Source organism: Leptinotarsa decemlineata, unplaced genomic scaffold (assembly GCF_025532065.1).
Source record: "Leptinotarsa decemlineata unplaced genomic scaffold, Ldec_3_MD MMD2_tig00004307_RagTag_RagTag, whole genome shotgun sequence".
In the NCBI taxonomy this organism is placed as follows: domain Eukaryota; kingdom Metazoa; phylum Arthropoda; class Insecta; order Coleoptera; family Chrysomelidae; genus Leptinotarsa; species Leptinotarsa decemlineata.
Window position 1 is genome coordinate 18601905 of NW_027412606.1, and position 24194 is coordinate 18626098.

At 36.8% G+C, this 24194-nt stretch overlaps 1 protein-coding gene across 1 annotated transcript in view; it reads left to right on the top strand.

Annotated features, from left to right (window-relative positions):
- LOC111505504 (protein O-mannosyl-transferase TMTC1) overlaps positions 1 to 24194 on the top strand; it is an 816809-nt gene that overhangs the window by 647138 nt on the left and 145477 nt on the right. The window contains exon 8 of the mRNA XM_074179103.1: positions 14400 to 14589. Coding sequence (XP_074035204.1) covers positions 14400 to 14589 — 190 coding nt within the window. The remainder of the gene's footprint in view (positions 1 to 14399; positions 14590 to 24194) is intronic.

The following is a 24194-nucleotide window of genomic DNA, read 5'->3' on the forward strand; positions in this document are numbered from 1 at the left end:
CAATGCAATCAATTGTCCTTTTTAAAAAATGTTTAACTGCATTTTTTATACTACGGGGTTTCGTGCTTACAACACATTCTCGAATAACTGCCTCTAAATGGTTTATATCTCGAAAAGGTCTTTGCTTATACACCTTTTGTTTGAAGTAACCCCACAAGAAGAAATCTAGTGGGGTTATATCAGGAGATCTAGGCGGCCAAAAGTTTTCCATATTATGACTGATTACTTTGCCCCTAAATATTTCCAAAAGACGCTTTTTAACCACCCTTGTAGTATGGATAGTTGCACCATCACATTGATACCACATAACATTTCTTACTTGAAGGGGCATATTATCCAAAACTTCAGATAGTTCGGTATTCACGTTGTAGGTAGTCCGCAGAATTTAAATTATCTCTAAAAAAGGATGGTCCTATATATTGATCGTTTAATATGCCACACTATACATTCGTCTTAAACGAATATTGATCTCGACATTCGATTACGAAATGTGGGTTTTCTTCTGCCCACCACCTGCAGTTTTGCGAGCTCACAACGCCATTTGAAGAGAAGGTCGCTTCATCTGTCCATAAAATTTGATAAGGAAAATGATAATTTTCTTCTTTTTCCCTTTGAAACCAAAAAGAAAAATACAAGCGCATATCGAAGTCCCTTTCTTTTAATGTATTGATAAATTTCGGTTTATAAGGAGTAAATTTTTTTTTGTGTAAAATACGTCGTACACTCTCTCGGTTAACATCTGTTCTATGTGCAATACCTTGAATACTTGTTTTTTTATGTTCTACAACATCCAAACATATTTCAAATTCCACTTCTTCAGTATGTCTAGAAGGCTGATGTGCTTTTCTAAAATTACTCTCAACCGAGTCAGTAGATTTAAACTTAGCTTTTATCCTACTAACTGTTGACTGATGAATATTTCTTGCAGGATGTCTGGCATTGAAAATATCAGCTACTTGTCGGTGACCGGTATTCTCGCCGCATATTAAAACGATTTCAATTTTCTCTTGAAGATTCAGCATTTTTAACAACACACTACACAACGAATGAACTATTTTAAATCTAAAACTGTTAAACACTATCTTGAGTTATTCAACAAATGTCATATGACAATAAAATATTTTGCTTATTCAATTCAGTTCAAATGTTTCCACAGTACCCTCAGTTCAATTTCGTTGTAATTTTTCGTAATTAGTAAATCAAAGTTTAACTCTTTGAAAAGTGCAGTAAAGAATAAATTATTGACTTTTCATTGATATTGTTTTTTAATTATTCTTATGTATCAAGCTATTTCGCAAAAAGCGGAAATAAAGTGAAATATTTATCTGTTTTTAAAAACTTTATCAACTTTGCATCATTTTTGGCATAATTTTTTCTGGTGTTTTAAATTTTTGTGAAATAAGTTGTATTTAGAATTGCAATTGGTAATAAAAATGAGTTGGAAAGATGAGTTAGGCATAAAGCAGTAATTTTGTTGAGGTTTGGCAAAATTTGAGAAATCGGCAAATGTCAAATTTTCGAAAAACTGTAAAAAAACTAAATTTGTACTATAGAGCTAAAAATTGGTATATGGGTGAAAAATAAAAAAACAATCATCTTTTTCCCCTACTAATTTTCGAAATTTCGAGCAATAGCTGCTTTTCTGAACATTTTTTGGAAAAAATGTCAAATTTGACAGGGAAGAAAAATCACTTGATCGGTCATATGCATGTCATTTGGCATCATTTTTAAAGCACAACCTAATGGAGATATCAAAAGTTGCTTGAAGAGATCAACAAAAAAAAATCCATTTGATGCAGACTTTATGTGTGACACTGTATGTTTGAATGGTTTCTTTTATGTTCGGCCAGTAATGTTTCTCCTTAATTCTTGCGAAAGTTCCATCAACACTGCGGTGGTTTCACTTACCTTCATGGTGGTTTTTGATAATTTCTTGATCGTCTTCTTTTTTTGTAACGTCCAGAAGCTTTTTGGTACACCATTTGAATTTTATAGAGGGCCACTTGAAATGATTTTGAATTGTTGCCGAAAATGTTTCATTAAGTTCGGGGTTTTCAAAATACTGCACTCTTGGGACGACATATTCTTTGATAAAATTCAAAATATCGTTTTCTGTATTATATTGCGATATTTGTTCATGAATTCTCATCTTTTTCTCGAACAGGAAGGTAGTTTTACGTCTTGCCGGAGAATGGAGAACTGAGCTTATAATCAACTGATTGAGCCCTAGGTTCACGGCACACTGCGCTATTGGAACTGTTACAACAGGGTTCTGTTCAGCATTTGAGTGAATAGTGTCGTCTTCAAGGTTTTCGCGTTCTGGTAGGGGTTCATCTTCCATTTGTTCGATATTAGATTGCAATAGTAAAGAAATGTCATTTCTTCCATTACCTGTGGAAGATAATTCATTGTCTTCGTGTTTTCTGGGTTCTGGTAGGGGTTCATCTTCTGTACGTTTGGTATCAGTTTGAACTTGTAAAGAAAGATTGTCATTTCTGTATGACTTTTCGGAGATAACTCGTTGTCCATATTATTTATATGCATTTCGTTAGGGGAAATCATGATGGGGGAATATTCAGTGTCCAGATTGGGTTCTCCAATAATCAAAATATCGAAAGAGGGTTGATAATCCGAGGTTTGAAAGCAACGACTTACTGGGTTCCCTTGACCACTGAAAGTGATACTTTGATTTGTTAGACGTTGTGATTCGTCTAGTATGTCATCCAATTCCTCCCAAAAGGTTTTGATGTCCTTAGTGTGGATTTTGACACGGGATAAAGCATCGGCGTTGGTGTTCAACTTGCCTTTTTTGTAGATTATGGTATAATCGTATTCCTCTAGTTTGATCCGCCATCTCAGCAATTTTGAGTTGGGGCCCTTCAGAGAGAATAACCACTGGAGGGGTTTGTGGTCAGTGACGATATTGAACTTTCGTCCAAAGAGATATGGGCGGATGTCAAAATCCTTTTTTAAAAATTAATTTCATTAATAAAAATAGATGTTAAGAGTGTGAGAGCAAAATTATAACTGAATTACAAAAGTATTCTTTCCATTAAGATAAGATTGCTTGCACATCAGTTTCCCAGAATCGCGAGATTCTGCTTCAGCATGGTCAGCGGTTCACATGGGAACGAGCGATATAATTCATGTCAGGATCTGTCAGTAGTTCCAAATCAACATAAGTATATTTGAGCATCGCATCCCACGTAAGGCCTGGTAGCGTATAGTAATGGGCAAGGTTCAGATTATGAGTTCTGAGGCAGCTATGACGAAATCGTTCGAATACGTCAGCGTGGAGAAGGATATCTGTTTCCATATATAAATCCACATATTGTCCCAAAGTCTGACAATTGAAACTCTTCCACACATTCTGGGCTCGTTGATATAGTCTGCGGGGGCAGGGCTTATCTTCTGATTTGATGTAGAAGGAATCAATAGGAGGCAAGCAAGCTTCATCAAATCTATCGAAAGAATCAATATGATCATATGGCATGACCCCCTTCATAGTAGGTAATTTAACCAAGTCTTCACGTAACTCGGAGAACTGAACCTTAGCATTAGAAAACTTTGTCAAGTATGATGCTAACATATCCAAAAATGAATTCATAAAACGGAATGAAACGATGAATCGAAACTGCACTGGAGTATCATCCACATGTTTCGTGGAGGAAATGTAGGGAATGAAGTGATGGGTAGCAGGTCAATCATACCCTTTATTCTAGTTGCAATATCTGTGATGATAAACTGTGCATCATAGCCACTCAAATTGTGGAAGACTATGGGAACTACATGACTATTTTTGTAGTTTATATTACACCCTTCGTGCTCGGGGCCACGATAGTTATCACATGGTGTGAGATGGATATGGTCGCGTACTTTCATGTCTTCGGGATTGAAGGGCTCTTCGCAGATGTGGCAGTGTGTAGCTCTTCGAAACTCCACTTCTTGCTCTAGAGTCATATGGATGTCGTATGGAAACCAAACACTGTAGTCATATCTTCAACTAGTTGACCCATCTATCAGCGAACCATTGCATACAATCTTCTTCACGGTATGCCCTATAGAAGGAAATAGTGTCATCGTATGAGCACTTCAAATAGTAACCCACAGCTGAGGGAATATGATGTTGAGGATTTTCAAGATCATCAGTAGGCTTCAGAACGGATTCTAAGTCGGCGTATACGACAAAAGGAACCCTTTCTGTATTTTAATGTTTTTCAAACTTGAGAATGTTTTTACCCTTCTCAGGCATCTTGATGACTATTTTATTGATTTTCTGACAATCCTCAGTATGTTCCTCTAGTTTTCCTTGGGATCGAAAGTAATGTAGGCGGCGATCATAAAAGTACTGTTGACCATATCTCTTACTGTTTTGATAAGAGCCTTGATAGGTTCTTTATCCATACGTAGTGATAACGAACTGATGTTTCAGATTCATCATAATTATCTTGAATCAGCAGTAAGTTTACATGTCTAGCTTTCTTTTCTTTTGTGAGGTATGTAGGTATGGTAATAAACGTTTCTTATTTCTTTTGAAGAATGTAAATATTGATAGAAATATCATTCAGTTTTTCAAATCTCGGAATTTATCTAACAGTCATTCGGAAATTAATTCCTCCAAGTTTCAATGCTTCAGAATAATAAGGATACGATGATGTACGATCAGCATGTTTCTGCATAGGATAGAGTGCTGAGGTAACAGCCCACGCGAAGCAAGCCTCATCATTGTTTGGCTAAATTATACTTTATGGAATACTCACGGATTTTCGCGATTTTTTCTAGGATGATACAATATGATGGTAGAAATTCAGAACACTTTTTAGTTTTCATCGGACTCACTTAGTTTCCTACGTGATGGTAGGAATTCAGAACATTCTTCATTTTTTGTTAGATTCAAATAGTTTTCGAGATATGGCCTGTCAAAGTTTGAATGACGTCATATTTTACCTTTTTTTAAAGCAATAAACGATCGCAATTCACATATTTTTATATTTAACACAACTCCTTCTATATCATCGCACCTTTTTCTATCCCTTTTCAATCACTTTTTACTGAGATTCCTGAAATTAGATTAAATTTGTCAGGTGCACACATCGACATAACCTTTTAGGTTATGTCTGTGGGTGCACACGAATCACTTTCTATAAATTGCATTAAGTTACACTATTCGAAAATACGTTCCTTTTAGAATTCGAAGGTCAGGTTAGATGTTGAGAAAACATAGTTTTTACAAAAGTGAATATTCGAAAATACATTCCTTTTAGAAGTAGGAGGTCAGGTTACATATTGAGGAAATATAATTTTTCAAAAGTAAATATTCGAAAATACGTTCTTTTTAGAATTTGAAGGTCAGGTTAGATGTTGAGGATACATAGTTCTTCAAAATTCTGAAGTAAGGTAGGACTGATTTATGTTAGGTCAGGTTAGGTTAGGTTAGCATGTGACAAATTATAGAATTTCAATCTAATTTCAAGAAACTTGGCAATAAGTGAATGAAAAGGGATAGAAAAAAGTGCGATGATATGGAAAAAGATGTGTTCAATTGAAAATATGTGAATTGCATTCATTCATTGCTTAATAAAAGAAGGTAAAATATGACATCATTCAAACTTTGACAGGCTATATCTCGAAAACTAATTGAATCTAACAAAAAATGAAGAATGTTCTGAATTCCTACCATCACGTAGTATCATCACAGAAAAAATCGCGAAAATCCGTGAGTATTCCATGAAGTAAAAATTTTCCCCATTGTTTTTCACATTTATGCAAGAATTTTTCAGCAAAATTAGAGGTGAAAGATCTATGAATGAGGACCCCAGCTGCGGTGTGAACTTATTAATATTCACACTCAAGTTCAAGATCTTCTTCAGCGCCCAGCCGCTGTCCCTTTCTTGAAACCCTTCGAGCTCTCTGAGTATTGTTGTTGTAACTTTTTCATCGAACCAATCGTTAAGGGCGGTGTCTCTATATATAGAAAAGCTCGTAGTAGTGAAGTACTTACTTGTATACTTGTACTCCTTCGGTACTGTGTCTCCCTTCACTATCTCAAATTCTCCGCAGAAGGTGGTATTTACCTTAATAGATACTTCCTGCTTCATAGCATTCTGAATCCATAAAAGCTGAGGGATCCTTATGTTTGAGACTGGAAATAACACCAGATCTAATTCTTGAGTTGAAAGCTGACTTGGAATCATCCCAATGAACCCGCTTGTTGCACCCTCAAGTCGTGATACCTGTCCCGCCCCCTTCTTTCGTATCACTTTGAACTGTCTCCTTAGAATTTTGATATTACGATAACAGGCTTCTAAATGCTGCTTCACACCCAGTGATGATGCGGTCTTTATCGCCTTCGATATCTTTCATGAACCTTCATCACATTTTTTGATACCATCCAGAGCACTTTTTTTATCAAACTTAGAGGTTGTCAACCCCAAAAGAGAGGAGATATACTGCACCAAGTCAGCGAAGAGCGGCATTTTACTGTGATGAGATGTTTGAACTTCAAAGATCCGTGATTGAATGACAAAACTTAGCTGTGCGAGCGCTTTCATCATCAAACGTTTAATTATGTGTCGTTAGTGTGTAACGAAGTTTACTTACACCCTCTGGAGGATGTTTCTTGTGATACAACTCAGAAAATAATTTCCAGTAAAATAATTTTCTTGCGTAGTGTGTAACGAAGTTTACTTTTCAATTAAATCTGAAGGATGCTTCTTGCGATACACCTCAGATAGTAATATTCATTGTTTATCATTTCACCGGCAATTATTTCGCGTTTCATAAAATTGTTGTACACGAAGGGCTTGGAAATAGAAAAATCAACGTGTTGACGCTTTGAAGACGTGTTTGATGCTCTGTAGATAATTTTTGATCAGCACCCATTATCCATATTTTCAATATTATCCCTATTGCATGACTAGCAAACATTCACTGTTATCGCGTTTGCGCGCAATCCTGTACTTTTGTGATCGCTGTCTACATCACTTTCGATCGAAAAACTAGAGAAACATACTGAGGATTGTCAGATAATCAATGAAACATCCATCAAGATGCTTGAGGAGAGTGAAAACATTCTGAAGTTCAAAAAACATAAAAATAAAGAAAGGGTCCCTTTCCTCGTATACGCCGAATTAGAATCCGTTTTGAAGCCTACTGATGATCCTAAAAAACCTTAACATCATATTCCGGCAACTGTGGGTTACTACTTGAAGTGCACATACGATGACACTCTTTCCGCGGAGAGGGCATACCGTGGAGAGGATTGTATGCAATGGTTTGCTGATGAGATTAGTCAACTATCTGAAGATATGGCTACAGTGTTTTGGTGTCCATACGACATTCATATGACTGTAGAGCAAGAAGTGGAGTTTCAAAAAGCTACACACTGCCACATCTGTGAAGAGCCCTTCACTTCCGAAGACATGAAAGTACGCGACCATATCCATCTCACACCATATTATAACTATCGTGGTCCCGCGCACGAAGGGTGTAATATAAAATACAAAAATAGTCATGTAGTTCCCATAGTCTTCTACAATTTGAGTAGCTATGATGCACATTTCATCATCACAGATATCCCAACTAGAATGAGGGGTACGATTGACCTGCTACCCATCACTAAAGAAAAGTACATTTCAATCGAATAATTCCGTTATATGAATTCCTCTCTGAATATGATTGCATCATATTGACAGAGTTTCCTAATGTTAAGGTTCAGTTTTCTGAGTTACCTGAAGACTCGGTTGAATTACTTACTAAGTAATCATATTGATTCTTTCGATAGATTTGATGAAGCTTGCTTGCCCCCTATTGATGCCTTCTACAATAAATTAGAAGATAAGCCCTGCCCTGGCAGATTATATCAACGAGCCCAGAATGTGTGGAAGAGTTTCAATTGTCAGACTTTGGGACAATATGTGGATTTATATATGAAAACAGATATCCCTCTCTTCGCTGACGCTGACGTATATTTCTGAGCCAGAGTTCAAAAATTGCATGACATTCAATGAGAATTTATTGGCAGTTGAATTGAGGAAACTGCAAGTTTATCTAAATAAACCGATACAGGTAGGACAAGCTATCTTAGACTTGGCAAAGACTACCATTTACGATTTTCATTATGGCTATATGCGTCATCGATTCGGAGATAATTGTGTAATTCTCTATATAGATAGAGATTTATGAAATATACAATCAGGATCCTTATGAAATCATACGTCAAGATTGTCGCAAATTCTTCGATACTTCGGATTACCCTTCCAATAATCAGTTTAACGTTCCTTTAGTAAATGAACAGGTTTTCGAGATGATGAGACATGAGAATAACACAATTCCGATGACTGATAACGTAGTCCTTTGATTGAAATTGTATACAACTAGGGTATTGGTGTCGTAGGATGGTATCAATAAGAAGCGCCAGCAGTTGGTAAATGATGGCTATCATGAGGATGAAATCAATCAAATCATCTCATGCTTGGGAATTACCAAGAAGGCGGAGGGAGTCAAATCTTCTGTGGTGAATAAAATTACTTTCGATGATTATGTGAATTGCTTAGATAATTGGAAGAATATGAGTGTCATCCAAAATTTAATTCGATCTGATCAAGTACATTCCAACGCCCAATACAAGATTGCCCTCCACTCTGGAGATGATGAGCGTTATATAATTCCAGATTCACACGATACCCATCCTTGGGGTCACTATTCTATCACTCAAACATCAAATTCTATGGATATGATTACTAGTATATATGTATTTGGCTGTATTATCAATGAATGTTCAATTAACCACTTCATATCATCAGTTAATTTGAGGTAAAGAGATTCAAAAAACTTCAATAGCAGCAAAATATATCGATACTTGTAGAATGTCATTGTGAATATGATAATGAAATAATAGATATCAATAAATATTTTGTAGTATATTTTTTGAATTCACGAAAAATTTTTCCTACGTTAGAAACTTCCAAACCCGTCTCTTTTTCTGGTTCAACTAACATTCACTAATAACTAACATGATGCTAATTAGGTACAGGTACAATTTTTATCTATTCGAAAGGTGAAATATTGCACCTTCACGTGGCGGCGCCGTTACGAATCTTTATGATTCAACCAAAGTAGACTGATTTTCTGTTTAAAAAAAAAATCTGTTAAAAATCTGTTTTTCCGTTAACCAGCTGTCGCACCCCTACGAACGACAACCCTCAGAAGTAGAAACTTGTGCGAGCTAAGGATTAACGAGGTCTTACCTTTTAACGTGTGATTCCTAACACGTTAGAAGGTAATAACTAATACTAATATCCTGAGTGACAACTCTCTATACAGAAAAGGTTTTTCGATTGATTCAATTTCAATTGTTTGAGTAAATGAAAATTTCCAACATCTGTGGACGGTTATTCCTTCAAACTGCCACGTAATGAGGTGAAGATGCGCCCATTTTCACACAAATTCTCGTGACACGTTACATTGCAAATCATACGGGGTTTTGGAAGAAAGGATGCTTCAAAAATCCGTATTTTTCGCTGCAGTTAAAGTGACCAAAGTGACGTTTCAGCATGTTATATTTTTGCGAAAATCTCAATGTGACTTTTCATGATAGAAATGACCGCACAATCATAAAATATGCCAACTTCATTTATATTATTTTGACTGGACGTGTAGGACTTCAGAATTAGCCAGCTCGCAGTCCTGATATGAATATCCTCGATATTCATTTTCCGGGTATTTTTGAACGTGTCAGATAATCAATAATAGATAGATTGAAGTCGTGTATTTTATCGGACATTTCGTTCATTCATTTTAGGTTCAAAATAGTTCATCATTTACTTTTGGTCTTCACCCCACCAGCAACTACACTCAACTCTACGCCAACCATGCCACTTTAGTGGTGACAGATTCACTCGCCTCCAAAACTTCAGGGCCCCTTTTGGTTTGATTATGATTTGAACTGCTGCCTTTGAATTTCACTCAAAGTTGTACGGAACCCAATAACATTGAATTTCAAATTTGTTTAATGATTTTTTTCGCAATTGTACTTATGCTGTTTCACATTAGTCGCTTGATATTATATTTTCCATAATCTACAAATGAAATCATTTGAAAAGAGAACCAACATCGACCTGTTGCAGCTGATGGAAATAGGAAATGAGGTCCTTTTGGCTTTAGAAAATGATTGATTATATTTTGTGACATCCAAACGAATCCATTGATGTCAAAATCATTGAAATCGAACGACCGGAAGTGACCTTTTTTGACGGATTCCAAACCTTCCCACCATTAGGAATGCAAATATATCAAATGTTTTAGTATACGATGATTTTCCCATTGCCGGATGTGTTTATTTTTGCATGAAACGTTAAGATATGTCAAAGTTGGACAATGAAATATTCATTTTTTCTCAACATCTCTACGACTTTACATATGCTTCTGATACGTATTTTGAAATCATTTCATCACAACTTATGCCTATTTGACATGTCGCCATGTCGTTCCTTTCTCAATTTCAACATTGATACCCCTTTCATGTGCATTACATCATAATATGTCTGCAACGACGTGAACTAGTGCCCTATTGGCATCGTCTTCGTTTTTTTTCCCTGTTGATGAATTCTATACCTCTTCTCTTTTCATTTGATGTGCTGCATGTTGAGACTCAACCGTCATCAACGGAATTATGGCTTAATGCCCTGTTGGCATCGTCTTTGCTTCTTCTTCGTCAACGAATCCTGCATAAATTTACTTTCCATTTGGCGTGTTGTGCGTGACGATCTGATCATTATTAGTGAAAATACAACTTAGTGCCCCTATGACATGTTGCGACCATTTGTCGATGAAATCTGCATTCTTTGACCTTTCATTTGATTTGCTGCACGTTGAGATTCAACTATCATCAACGAAGATGTGACTTAGTGCCTTCCTGACATGTTGCGCCATCTTCGTTTTTCCTCTGTCGATACATTCTCCATTGATTTCTCTTTCAGTTGATGTGCTATACGTCACGATCTGATCAATATTAGCGAATATAATTTGTAGTGCCCTTCTGACAGTTGTGCCAATTTTTTTCCGATAACTCATTCATTTCCACAAACCGTCACACATTTTCTACCACGCCACCACGCTGACTACGTCACTTTCAAAGTTTTAATTTTTTATCACTATCATTATTTTTCGACCCACATTCTCTAGTTTAGTTTCATCTGACACAATCAATCGACCGATATTTGATTCCTCCATTCTGATTGTCTGACCGGCACCACTCTGTATCAGGAGTTAGGCTGGATGTTCCACAAGGCTCCGTCGAGGAGTCAGAAAATTATCAAAATGAATCTTTATATGACAAAGTTCGAACTTTACTCATTTCCTGATGATGCTTACTTGGTTAGTGGAATGCGTTAAATGATTAATGACTGTCAAATTTTAACATGAAAAACGGTTATGACAATAACGATGAAACAATAACAAATAGACGCACGCAAAACTATCGGAAACGCACGCAAAACGATAGAAAACGCACGCAAACGATCGAAAACGTATGGAAAACGGTCGAAAACGCACGAAAAATGGTCAAAACGCACGTTTAACGGTCGCATGCAATACGGTGGGAACGCTTGTAAAACGGTTGAATACTTCGCTTTCCCCATTTTCGGATGTTCACTCCACAATACGTAACTCCTCGACAACTTTGGTGCCATCTCCTCCTCCACCTGATGATGCTTACTTGGTTGACAAAGATACGAGTGTTTCTGACATGTTGGAACGCTAGACTCTGGTTAAACTGGCATGTTTTTTTTTCAAATGATGTATTTTAAAATGCCTTGTATACACATTGATATCATATTTTAAACCGACACCCTGTACATTTCGACGTCATGTTTGTTCTCAATGATGTATTTTGAGATACCTTGTACACCTTGAGGGATCGCACGTTGATAACTTACAGCCTCGTAGAACTGTAATGTTTTTTTTTTTCTCGAATGAATGTATTTCTCGAAAATGTATTTTGAGACATCTCGTACACATTGAGGGATCGCAAGTTGAACTGTTGGGTAGTGATATTTTTTCTTAAATCTGATTCATTATTATCAATATATCACTTTCGCGCTAATGCGGTCAAGTATATAAAATGAGTCAATTTCGGTCTCGACAAAACTTACGCTGAGAATACGCATCATTCGCAGTTACTTTCAATATCTTACGTTGGTGTAGAGGCTAAGGACAATGTCACCACGCGGACGTCCTGGGTTCAAATCTCATAATTATTAACTTTTTTTAATAAGAATCACGTGACTGGAATGATACAAGGGGACCGAGGGGTGAGGCGTAGTCTCAAGAGGGCCTGAGCGGTGATATGGAGTACTAAGTGGGACGAGGGCAAGGGGGCTCACACTCTTTGAACCTCTCCGATATTCATTCCATCCTGCGTCGATGACGTTATACGTTTCACCCACTCCCGGAAGTCTCTTTGTCCATCTACTGATTTGAATCTTCCTCTGTATGTTGACTGAATGACAGTGAAAGTGGAAATGTGGAGGTGGTTTGAAGTGGGCTTTGAAGGCTAAGGCTCAGTTTACCTTTACTCTTTCCGTGTGAAATGGGACCAAGGTCCCAAAAGGACCATAATGAAGCGCCATAAGAAAATACATGAGATTTTGGGCTGGAAGTCTCCCAGATATATTACTGCCAAACGATGACTGACCACCTGAATCATTCGTCCGTAAGGTCTTGCATCATATTCGTTATTACCCATCTCTTGAAGTGCGCTTCCACATTTTTTCTCTTTCTTCAGCTTCATTGGTTCGATCCTGGCGGGTGCTTTTCCTGAATTGGCATCGCTGCTTGAGGCACAATCCTCTTCCTCCTTTGTTGCTCAGTTCGGTCATCTTCTGCTATCAAGTCTATCGAATATTCATAAACCTGCCTAATTTGTCAATGGGTTCTTTTTTAGATGGGGAAGATATCTCCTCAGAATCTTCTTAGAGTAATTTCATTTCCTTTCCACTTTGTATCTACGTCACAACTTATTCACTCTGCGTCCATTTATTACTTTTATTAAGCACTTTGTATTGTTTAGTAATACACCTTGAAGGGAAAAATAAATTTATGAATTCGAGTGGATATTCTGTTGATTCCTCAAGTTCCTGGTAACGAGTCTGCTCCGACGCCAGAACCAATCACATCAGATTGGTCTCTTATCTGTTCATTGATCTGGCAAAAGATCAATCATTGCCTCCCATATCCGCTGTTTTTCTATAAGTTTTCTATTTAGTTCGTAAGTTCGATAATTTTATCTTCGACGTTGATTTCGGTGGCTTTGCTTTCTGAATTGACAAATGGAGACTTTGATGCTTGCTCTCTCAGTCTTATTAAGTAGTTGTTGAGAGTTCATTCAGGATTTGACTTGGTGTTTCTGAAGGAATGCTGTTAAAAGGTCGAATTCTGCTCAGGTGAAAAACGCTTTATTGAAGAATTCACAAGAATGTTGAAAACATCATTATCATCTTCTTCATCATACTCCACTATAGGCAATTTCCTATTGCTAGATTTTTCCAAATGCAATAACTTGTTATTTTTACCAACTTTATATATTTTTGGATTCTAGATTTATTCGCAATGCTCGAACCCAATTTTACTATTCCCTTCTTGTATCTGCTTTCTCAATTACATCGCACAGAAAGGATTTGATTCCTGATTGTTCGGTTTGAACAGACAGAATAAAAAAAACCTAATCAATGCAGTTTATTATATGATTTTCACTATAAATCACACGTTAAAAGGTAAGACCTCGTTAGTCCTCAGCTCGCACAAGTTTCCCAATCTCTGAGAGTTGTCTTTCGTAAGGGGGCGACAGCTGATTAACGGAAAAAACAGATTTCAAACAGATTTCGATTCCTCAGTTATTATGTTCAATTTCACTTTTTTAAATGCATTTTATGCTACAATACCTATGGTTATCCATATTTTAGTAAAACAAAATTCAGTCTCATAGTATAATTTTCGACTGATAGATGAAAATTTGTTGTAATCACGTGAATATTCTCTCTCTATCGATTGAGTGAGTTCATTAGTTCAAATAGTGCGATCCTTATGGCGTGACTATAACCCAGCAAAATATTATTCATCGAATTCTATTCGACTTCAGATTCATTGTAGATGGTTATTATGCGACTTTTTCTGCACGATGAAATATAAAATTCGAGCAAGTTTCAGATACTGAACTCGACATGAACAGCATTTCTCATGTCGAAACTATACTTGAACTTAATTTTGAAAAAGTTCATTTCAAAATGTCTAGTTATCATTATTTTCAATTTCAGGGTTTTTAAATTGAATTTTTTAATACATGAATGATTTCTGTGTATCAAAATGTTTATATTTCGATTAATTCGCTCAATTTTTCGCAGATTTCTCACCTTCGGATACCTAGCTGCCTTCAATTGGTGGTTACTTCTTTGTCCATCCACCTTATCACATGACTGGCAAATGGGATCGGTGCCTTTGGTTACTTCAATGAATGACTCGAGGAATATAGTAACAAGTTTATTTTTTTGGATGACCTTAGTGTTGATTATCAGAAGCATCTCTGAATTTGAGGTGAGTTAAAAAACAGGTATATATATATATATATATATATATATATACTGCTACCGCAGTTGTCGGTTGATTGGTCAAACCACCAACACTGACATAAAAACTTGGCAAGTTGACTTGGGTGTCACACCAATAGGTGGTTCCACTTATGTTTCGCTTGCGTTTACGCAGCTATTTTTATCAAGTACTTTCTTGGTTTTTTCTCATTTTGTCTTCAATCGAGGACCGCCTGCCCGGTACTGACGATGCCCAATAGGCTGAAACAGCTGTATACCGGTGGCTCTTAAATTGAAATCAATATGGGAATGATCAAAGAGTACTTATCTATTTATTTTTTGATTTTCATGGAATTATTTTCCAGCAGCTTGACTGCATTAACCTTTCTAGATTTCATATCATTTCTAGAAACATGTGGATTCGTTTTCCGATGGCATTTCAAGTTAGCTTCCCAAATTTCTGCTACCGCAGTTGTCGGTTGATTGGTCAAACCACCAACACTGACATAAAAACTTGGCAAGTTGACTTGGGTGTCACACCAATAGGTGGTTCCACTTATGTTTCGCTTGCGTTTACGCAGCTATTTTTATCAAGTACTTTCTTGGTTTTTTCTCATTTTGTCTTCAATCGAGGACCGCCTGCCCGGTACTGACGATGCCCAATAGGCTGAAACAGCTGTATACCGGTGGCTCTTAAATTGAAATCAATATGGGAATGATCAAAGAGTACTTATCTATTTATTTTTTGATTTTCATGGAATTATTTTCCAGCAGCTTGACTGCATTAACCTTTCTAGATTTTATATATATATATATATATATATATATATATATATATATATATATATATATATATATATATTTGCTTTCGGCAAACAAGTGTTGCCCATCTTTACACTTGGCTGCACCGCGCTGATGAGGCCAATAGCCAGAAACACGTGTCCGCGGATTGCCCCCTGTTTGGAGTGTTGTATCCACTGCCTAGAAGATGACAGTACTGCCAACTGTTGAAAGCGCTCGCAGATAATTATTAGAAGATATAAAGCTTCAAATCCTTTTTGTAGAATTTAATATTTGAATATATATGCATTTTGTCTCATGTACCTCGAAATTATATACTCCACTGATCAACTCGCCTCCAAATCGGAGGCAAATTCGACAGAATCGGAGGCCAAATGGAAATCATGTGTATATTCTATTTATTTTCATGTTCACGTCATAGTCATATAACACGTCATAGTCATATAACAAATTTTTCACAGGAGGTGAATTCGACACACACATACAGGTTTGTCAATATTAGTGGAAACCGTGCGATAGGTATATTTTTGGTAGCATCTCAAATATTATCTCTACGACATCAAGGAAGACGAGCTGATCCCGAAAAACGCATCCAGTAGATTAACGAAAATATCAAGAAAAAAGATTGTGGTAGCTCAAGTCACAATAGCAGTCCCCTGCTGCACACGATGCAAAATAGGGATTTACTCGAGCGTCATTGAGACATATTTGGTTTCAAAGCTTAGATGATAAAAAAAGGTTTTATAATATATAGCTCTTTATCGGTGGGGGAAGCGGCTATAGATTTGCAAATATGCAAAAAAATACTGTTGCATGGATATACTCGAGCACGTCAGATATTGATAGCATCAATGTCCTACGTATTTATAATAATGTTGGTATGTTAATCTGATCGTTTACATGGGTGGTTGTACGTAAGGCTCAAATGTGAAAAGAAAAAAATTTATCGAGCGCGTCAGATTTTCCAAGGGGGTGTTGAATGCAACAAAAAAAAGCTCCCATTCAATAATCTGACGATTACGATCTGACGCAAACTCGCGGCCATTATTATAATGTGCAAAAAAAATCACCATTTTGAAATACTCAAGCGCGTCAGATTACGATATATATGGTTCATCTTTATGTTTCGCCTTTATGATTCGCTTAGTCTGACAAAAACAATATTTTTTTAAATTTTATTTCAATTCTCCGAACTTTATTATTTGAAAAGCTCAGGAAATAGCATGCAAATGAATAAGTGTATGTTTTTCAAGTGAAATACTTGTATTTATGAGAGAATAATTTTTTTTTTAATTTTCAAAAAAAACTATTTTTTGTAATTAATTGATTAATCAATAAAGAAAAGAGAAATGAAACTTTCAATGTTTTTACTACTTTTATTTGTGACTAACGTTACTGCAGTTTCGTCCTATAATGACATTTTCAAACTAACAATATTATATAAGTTTGGAAATGTCCTTATATATTGTATAAGATTGAGAATGTCCTTGAAGGACGAAACTGCAGTAGCGTTAGTTACAAATAAAAGTGGTGAAAAACATAAAAGGTTCAATTTATCTTTTCTTCATTATGATTTCCTACCACGTAGTAACGGCTACATCCATGAATTATTTGATTAATTAATCATCATCTCCATCTTCATCACGAACGAGTCTCTGTGATCAGCTATGATGGCGTCACGGCAACAGAATTCAGAGTGGGGACGGAGTAAGAGAGCAGGTAATTAACTCACCCTATCTTAATCTGACGCGCTCGAGAATTTCAGATGAACAATTTTTTTTGCTAATCTGATCCTTTATCCTTTCTCCATTTTATTTTGTTGATTTCCAAATGAGCATCGACTTCTCCAATAAAGGAATTTTTGAATGAGCGTGCAATTATCAAAATGAGCTCTTGCTTAACATTCAATACTCCTTTGTTGTAATCTCCAGCAAAACCCATAAGATACTTCAAGGGTAATTTACCGCTGAATACATCGCTGACGGAATCCAATATATCTTGTTTATTCACATCAAGACCCCATCCTATTGGCAGTAGGGAATTTGCATGTGTCTGTCCAAATGATATCATCGTTTTCATTGTGGTAGTTATGCCGGGTTTTCGAACAACGGCCACTTGCTCTCCACCCATTTCATAGCGAATTTCGTAGAAGAGGAAGGCGAAGGCGTTATTGGATAGGTAACTGCTCCATGGCATCAGATGGTGTGAACTTCCCCTCGATATGAATGTAACTGTCTGCAATATCGAGTATAAGGTCTTGAAAATTGATTGGAATTCGGATTTCATCTGAATTTTTGTAATATGGTGATCCATACGGTTTATATGTATGCTCGTGAAGGCTGATTGGGGAATGATCAAACATGGGCTCCTCGAATACCTCCAGCTTATTACTCGTGGTGATGGTCGTCATGTTATTACTATTTTTTATATCGCAACTTCAAGCCAATAGATTTTGGAAAGTGCAAACTACTTGACCTACTTGAAAACTTGACCGTTTGGCGGGCATACGTGGAATGAATCGACTTTTAGATTTTCTCTTCTTTAAATGCACGTGATCATAGTCTCCACCAAATGCATTACGCTGATTCAACTGCTGCCGCTGCTGTAATCGCTGGCTATCGAAGCACAACCCCATTTTTTAGAAACAATTATGGTGAAATCAATAGCTTCATCAATTATTATCATCTGATCAGCGTTAGAAAATGATAAATACTGAGTTAAAATTTTGTCAACACCTGCTTTATACTGATTTTCTCACAGATAATTATCGCTCACCATCGTTTTTGTTCAATTGTTTGAATGCTTATCGAGGGTGTTTTCTCATATCAGATTGCATCGATTTGATATCCATATCATTCAATATGTTCACACTTTTTTACAATTTCCACTAATTCCAGCCCAAGCGTAATAAGATCTTCCCTGACTGCTGCGGAATATATTTTCACTCCATCCAATCTCAAATTGATTATATCCATATCAGAATCTAATTCCCCTCTGATCTTTGAGTTGTAAAAACCAACATATTCCCATTAACACAATCCGTACTCTCTTCAGGCTCGGCTATATTTTTCCAAACGTTTATTTTCCATACCAAAGTTTCCATCGGAAGTTAATTTGAAACCAACTCCAGGTTGTCCTCGCAAAACAGTATTTGAACCTGCCTTACTTCTGCGACCAAACTTATCGATGCTCATTTTTGTGATACACTTATGACGGTTGTCGATGTTGTGAATCAACATATGAGAAATGATGATTATTATAGCCTAATCAGTTCCAATTCAACTATTATTTTTTCACCATTGAAATTGATTAGATTACCATTATCATCCAATATGCGTAAAGTGATATTGTCGAGGTACTTATGACCGCCAGGCTGGATTGGCATATACATAATATTTTGCGGTTCCTTGGTGAGTTTGTTACCGGGCTCTACATCAATATCAAATTCAAAGATGCTATGGATTTCATCACCATTTGAATATGCTTCAGCTGTGACATTACAATCCACACGAATAATTCTTACCGTATTGATATTCACGGGCAATGTTGATTCATGACTTTCATCAATGCCAAACACATCGGCTTCGAACCCTAAAACTTCGGCAATAGTGTTTTCATGTTTGAGATGGATGTGATATTTCGACCTCATTTAACATTTCAGAGTGTTGTTGTTTGCGTGTAGGAGAAATACTCCATCGATATTCTCCTCAGCTCCATTTTCCAATTGCATTTCTTTGGATTTGATGAATTTTTGAATCACCTCATTGATTTCATCAATTTCATATGCTCCAAGTGGAATTTTTATAATGATAGGAGGTGAGTTAGCTTCTTTAGAATAGGCGATAACATTATTTTTCACATCCGCATTGAATATGTAGTTGTAGGAATAGAAACCATATAAGCCCAGACCATAATCAGCGCCACTATCCAATTCGATGGGTGGGTAGAATTTGGCCCTCAACTCGCTAGAGTGTCCCGACAATGGAAACGTGCGTGACATGATGATGATGATGAATTTTCACTGATTTTCACTGATTCATGTCTTTTTATTGTTGACAGCAGAAATTGTGGAGTGATCGTCGTTTTTTTAGGTAGCCTGTCCAGATGATCCATCCCATTATGTGTGACTACATTCACATCATTCACTTTACAATAACAACAGAAAATTTTTCTTTGAGGTGGCCCATCATTCACTTCGGAATTATTGCTGTTGCAGCTGGAATTATTCTGATGGTCTTCGCAGTACTGATACCTTGAAACATCAATAACATTTTGTAGATTTTGTGGTATTTTATTCCATACAGATGCAATTTCATGCGATGCACACCCAATGAACACCTCTTTCGGCATACCAGCGAGTTGTTCTCTACTCATCTCTCGTAAAGTGTGTACTCTGGAATATGCGATCAATGAATGACTCATCCTCTTTATCTTTTCCTGTCCTGCGCTGGTGTTATCTCCATGTCTTGCTCTGTAGAAATTCCAAACACAAATGACCACACCATACTGTGTTGAATTGTTGTTTACGCTCATATGTGATAAATATTAAAATATTTCACTGAAATGTCATTTTTTGTCGACTATCCAATGTAACTGTCTATCCAAATTCACTATGGCAGATTCACATCGCAGTGGTCCCGATTTTGGCAAATCGTCACGCATATATACCCCCCGAAATATGGAATCATTATTTTCTTTACATTATAATTGAGGTCTATGTTGGAGAGAGCTCTTTCAGGTAGCAAATCTATGAGTTTTTTGAAATTTGAGGTTTCAAATAGACTCCTAATCTTTTACGGTAAGGCTTCAAGTAGATACCTCTTTCTCGTTCACCTAGAGCGATTGTCTCCATGTTTTTATTATGTCGATTTGCCTCACTCAACTGCCTTCTACTCGCTTTCGCTGCTTGTACTGCTTTTGTTATGCCAGCTGTAGCACCCGCTAAACTACCTAGCGCCGATAAACCAGCAAAAATTGGCATGAGTGGTAGTATTCCACCAATTTTAGGAATTGGTATGATTCGCGGTGTGCGATTTTTTTTTCCCACCCGCAGCCCTCGTATATTTGCGTGCTGCTTTTAGTGTAATTTCAGCTGCTCTTTTTAGAATTCTTGACTACAAATCCACTTCCGCCCGCTTTGTGTAGAACATCACGCACTTTCTCAACGATTCCAGATCCAAAAGCTATCACTTTAGAATCTTTCAATAGTTTTTCTGATTATTTTTTCTTGGTAGGACCCTTTTATTTCTGAATTCTTGACTGCTTGGATGGTGACTCGCAACCCATACCAAATCGCCTTTTTGCCTTCATTATATTCGTAATTAACCAAGCGGCTCTTTTCTCTCCAATAGATGCGTCTTTTGTCTTGAATCGATTCCAAGCACTTTCTGCAAGCTCCTGATCTGCTATGTGTCTAGCTGTAGAATTGTTAGGATTCTGTGAATATGCAATATCGGGTTTTCGACATGCAGAATCCAGTTGATTGTCACCCGGATCACCTCTCGCCAATTTTTTCTGCAATTTGGTGCCAGGGCCGCAATACTGATAGCTAGGTAAGTGTAATCCGAAAGGTAGACTATTGATGAGGGAATTGACCAATCCCCTACCAGATTCATTTGAATGCCGTTCAGGAGATCTGCATCGGCTCATAACCACAATTTGAATAAAGGAATCGTTTTGGAGACCTGCTTATATAGTCTCCAACTGTCATGCACATACTGAAGCAGAAGTACCAATTTTCTATCGATAATTTCGATGAAGAAGTGGGTGGCGGATCGGAAAGCGGTGTGAAACAACGTCATGGATCCTTACTTCCACTATCCATCCGTGGTCTAATTATCGGACCTTCCAATTGCGGCAAGACAAATGTTATGATTTCTTTACTGACTCACACTCTAGGATTACGATTTGCAAATGTTTATATTTATTCAAAGTCTCTTTATCAACCCAAATATGAGTATTCACGTGAAGTATCAACTCCAATTGGAGGATTGGGATTTTACACTTCCGCCAATAATGCAGCTGAAATAGTAGAGCCTTCAGATGCCGAAACCGATTCAATATTCATTTTCGATGATATGATGTGTGAGAAACAGGATGTTATACGATCATATTTCAGTATGGGTCGTCAAAAAATATGGATTGCTTCTATCTAGCCCAAACATATTCACGAGTCCCGAAACAATTGATTCGAAATAATGCAAATTTGATTGTGCTATTCAAACAAGATGATATGAATCTCATCATACATTATGGAGGGAAAAATGATGATGAAATGTGTTTGAAAAGAAAGTTAATTGAAGCAACAGATACCGTTCGGAAAAAATTCGATAATATCAAGAATAGATGCTTAGGTGATCAATCAGCACTCGAAAGAATCTATGAGCCAATAATAACACCTTTGAAAGCAAAATCTGCCAATACTGAAGGAGCATCTCAGATAAATCAGGTGATGCAGACAACAAAGAGTGTTACACCACACACCGCCAAAAATATAGTTAAAAGTGAGGTAAAACCGAAATTTGAAGAGGCTTTCTCGAAGGATCTTCAAGCTTCTCCATCGACAACTTCAGATTTAGAATCATCTAATGTGCTTGATCATGGCGATTAGGTACGAAAGCACAAAAGTTACTATCAGGAAATCCCTCACACGATACCGTCTTTGAAGTACACATGAACACTGAAACGGGAAATTTACAAATTGGTGTAGCTGATGTGTTCATCGATGAGAAAATTGTGTTCAAAAAAATTGTAAAACTATTGCCACTTATCAGGGTACCCCAAAATTATATAAATTTTTATTCACGAAAGTACCATCGGGAAATATCTCCTCTTCCGATATGACCGCAGTAGATGTATACAGCCGAATTTCGGCCTCCCTCCACCACTATGACGTATTAATTGCTTTTTTTGGTGTTTAGTAACATCAAGTTGAAGTGTCTGGTGCATGGACCATTCAGAATTTTTCGAGATTTTGTGTGTGAAGTAATGATGTAATCACATTTGGTTGGGGCGTGTGTTAGAATGCATGGTATAGAGTTTGTCATGTGTGTGTCTGCATATGTCAAAGACCCTCCAAGTAATGAATGTTTCATCGGTGTGAGTCCACCAAGCGGTGTGACGTCACAGAAGGCAAGGTAAAGGATTTATCATGTGCATATCTGTATACAAACATACGTCTGCATACTTCAAAGATCCTCCAAGTGATGAATGTTCCATCGGTGTGAGCCCACCAAGTTAGTGGTGTGACAGCTGCAACCGTTCAGCGGTAGGAACGCGAAATGTGCACTCCACGGCGTATGGCTGAGTAATGCGTATTTATCGATGTGTCCCTACCTCTCTCGATGCAGAGATGCTGTGACGTAATCGTTCTACCCTCGCTGTCGATGTTGTCGCGCAAGCGGTGGGTACTATGTCGACATATGTCCTGTACGAGAGCGCAACGCTGCCTGTTCATATCGGCATCTGTTAATGTGTCCAGCTGAGAGATTGGGTTGGCGCATGTCAGGCATTTCTAGTGAGTAACAACTAGCAATACGCTTTTAAATGTAACATGGATTCATGGTGGGGGTGACTCGTTGTTTAACATAATAGAAATGCCTGGCACACTTTGAAATCAGTAGACAAATATATCTGCAGCAGTTAGCAATAGATAGTGTTACTCAGTTTGTAATGAAAAAAAAAGACGGTGAGTGTATTTTTCTGTTGGAAATATTCATATTTCCATACATTTCATCATGTGCATTTCAAAAGTAGACTGACATAAAATCAATAATTTGATTGTACAGAAGGATGAAATACTAGAGGAAAAGGTCTTATCGTCATTGCCAATTGATGAAGTGTACATAATTAAAAATATGTCATCTCATTCTACAAGGTTTGGAAAATCAATTTTACTAACCTTGGAAGATGTAAGCAATCATAAATAATTTAAAACATGGCTACCAAAACGTATTTCGTTGCAATTCAGTGATGATGATATAACTTGTATCAACTCATCAGATGAGCTCTGACCTAAATAGACCATACGATGGTCTATTTACGTCAGAGCTCATTTTTTTGTGGAGGAAAAAAATCAGTTTTTTTATCGACCTTCTTTGGGTAATTCTTACCTTCCGCAATCTGAAAAAATATAAAAATTATAATGGAGAACTTCATACAAGTGTAGAAGGGCAAACTTTTCAGTTTGCCCTTCTACACGATGAGTTACTGCGTAAAAATCAAAGTATTTTTCACAAAGAAAAATCTTCTATTTATCAGTAACTTGTCGTATTTAACAATTTTGCCTATCAAAAAAATTATTAAGAAATAATACCTATCTTTTACGTTTCGGAGGCCAAAATCTGCCTCCGCCTTCAGAAATGGATAAAAAATTTGAATATATTCGCAGTTATTTTGATAGCTATTTCTTTACTTCTTCACAGATGTCAAAGAAGTTTTGAAATATGAAATCATATCAATGTTGTTGATTGACAACTGAAACATTCGATGTAATACAAGGTATTCTCCGATATCAGTTTGTTGCCATTTCGCCACTATCCAAAGTTTTCTTCAAGATGGGTAGCCAAGTACGGTCTATTTCTAAGGAGCTATTCGAGATACAATTCTCTACAGACATGAGAATATACGCTGATCCTTCTAGCTTACGTTTCTCAGAATGAGGCTCATTGGTAATCTTTCTTGTCATATTCCACCCGATGTTCACCGTCTGATTTTAAAATGTGTTCTGATAATTTTGATCCTGTCAATAGTCTATTTTTTATATAATCTCGATGTTCATTCTCACGCACTTTCAATGCTCTTGAGGTTTCA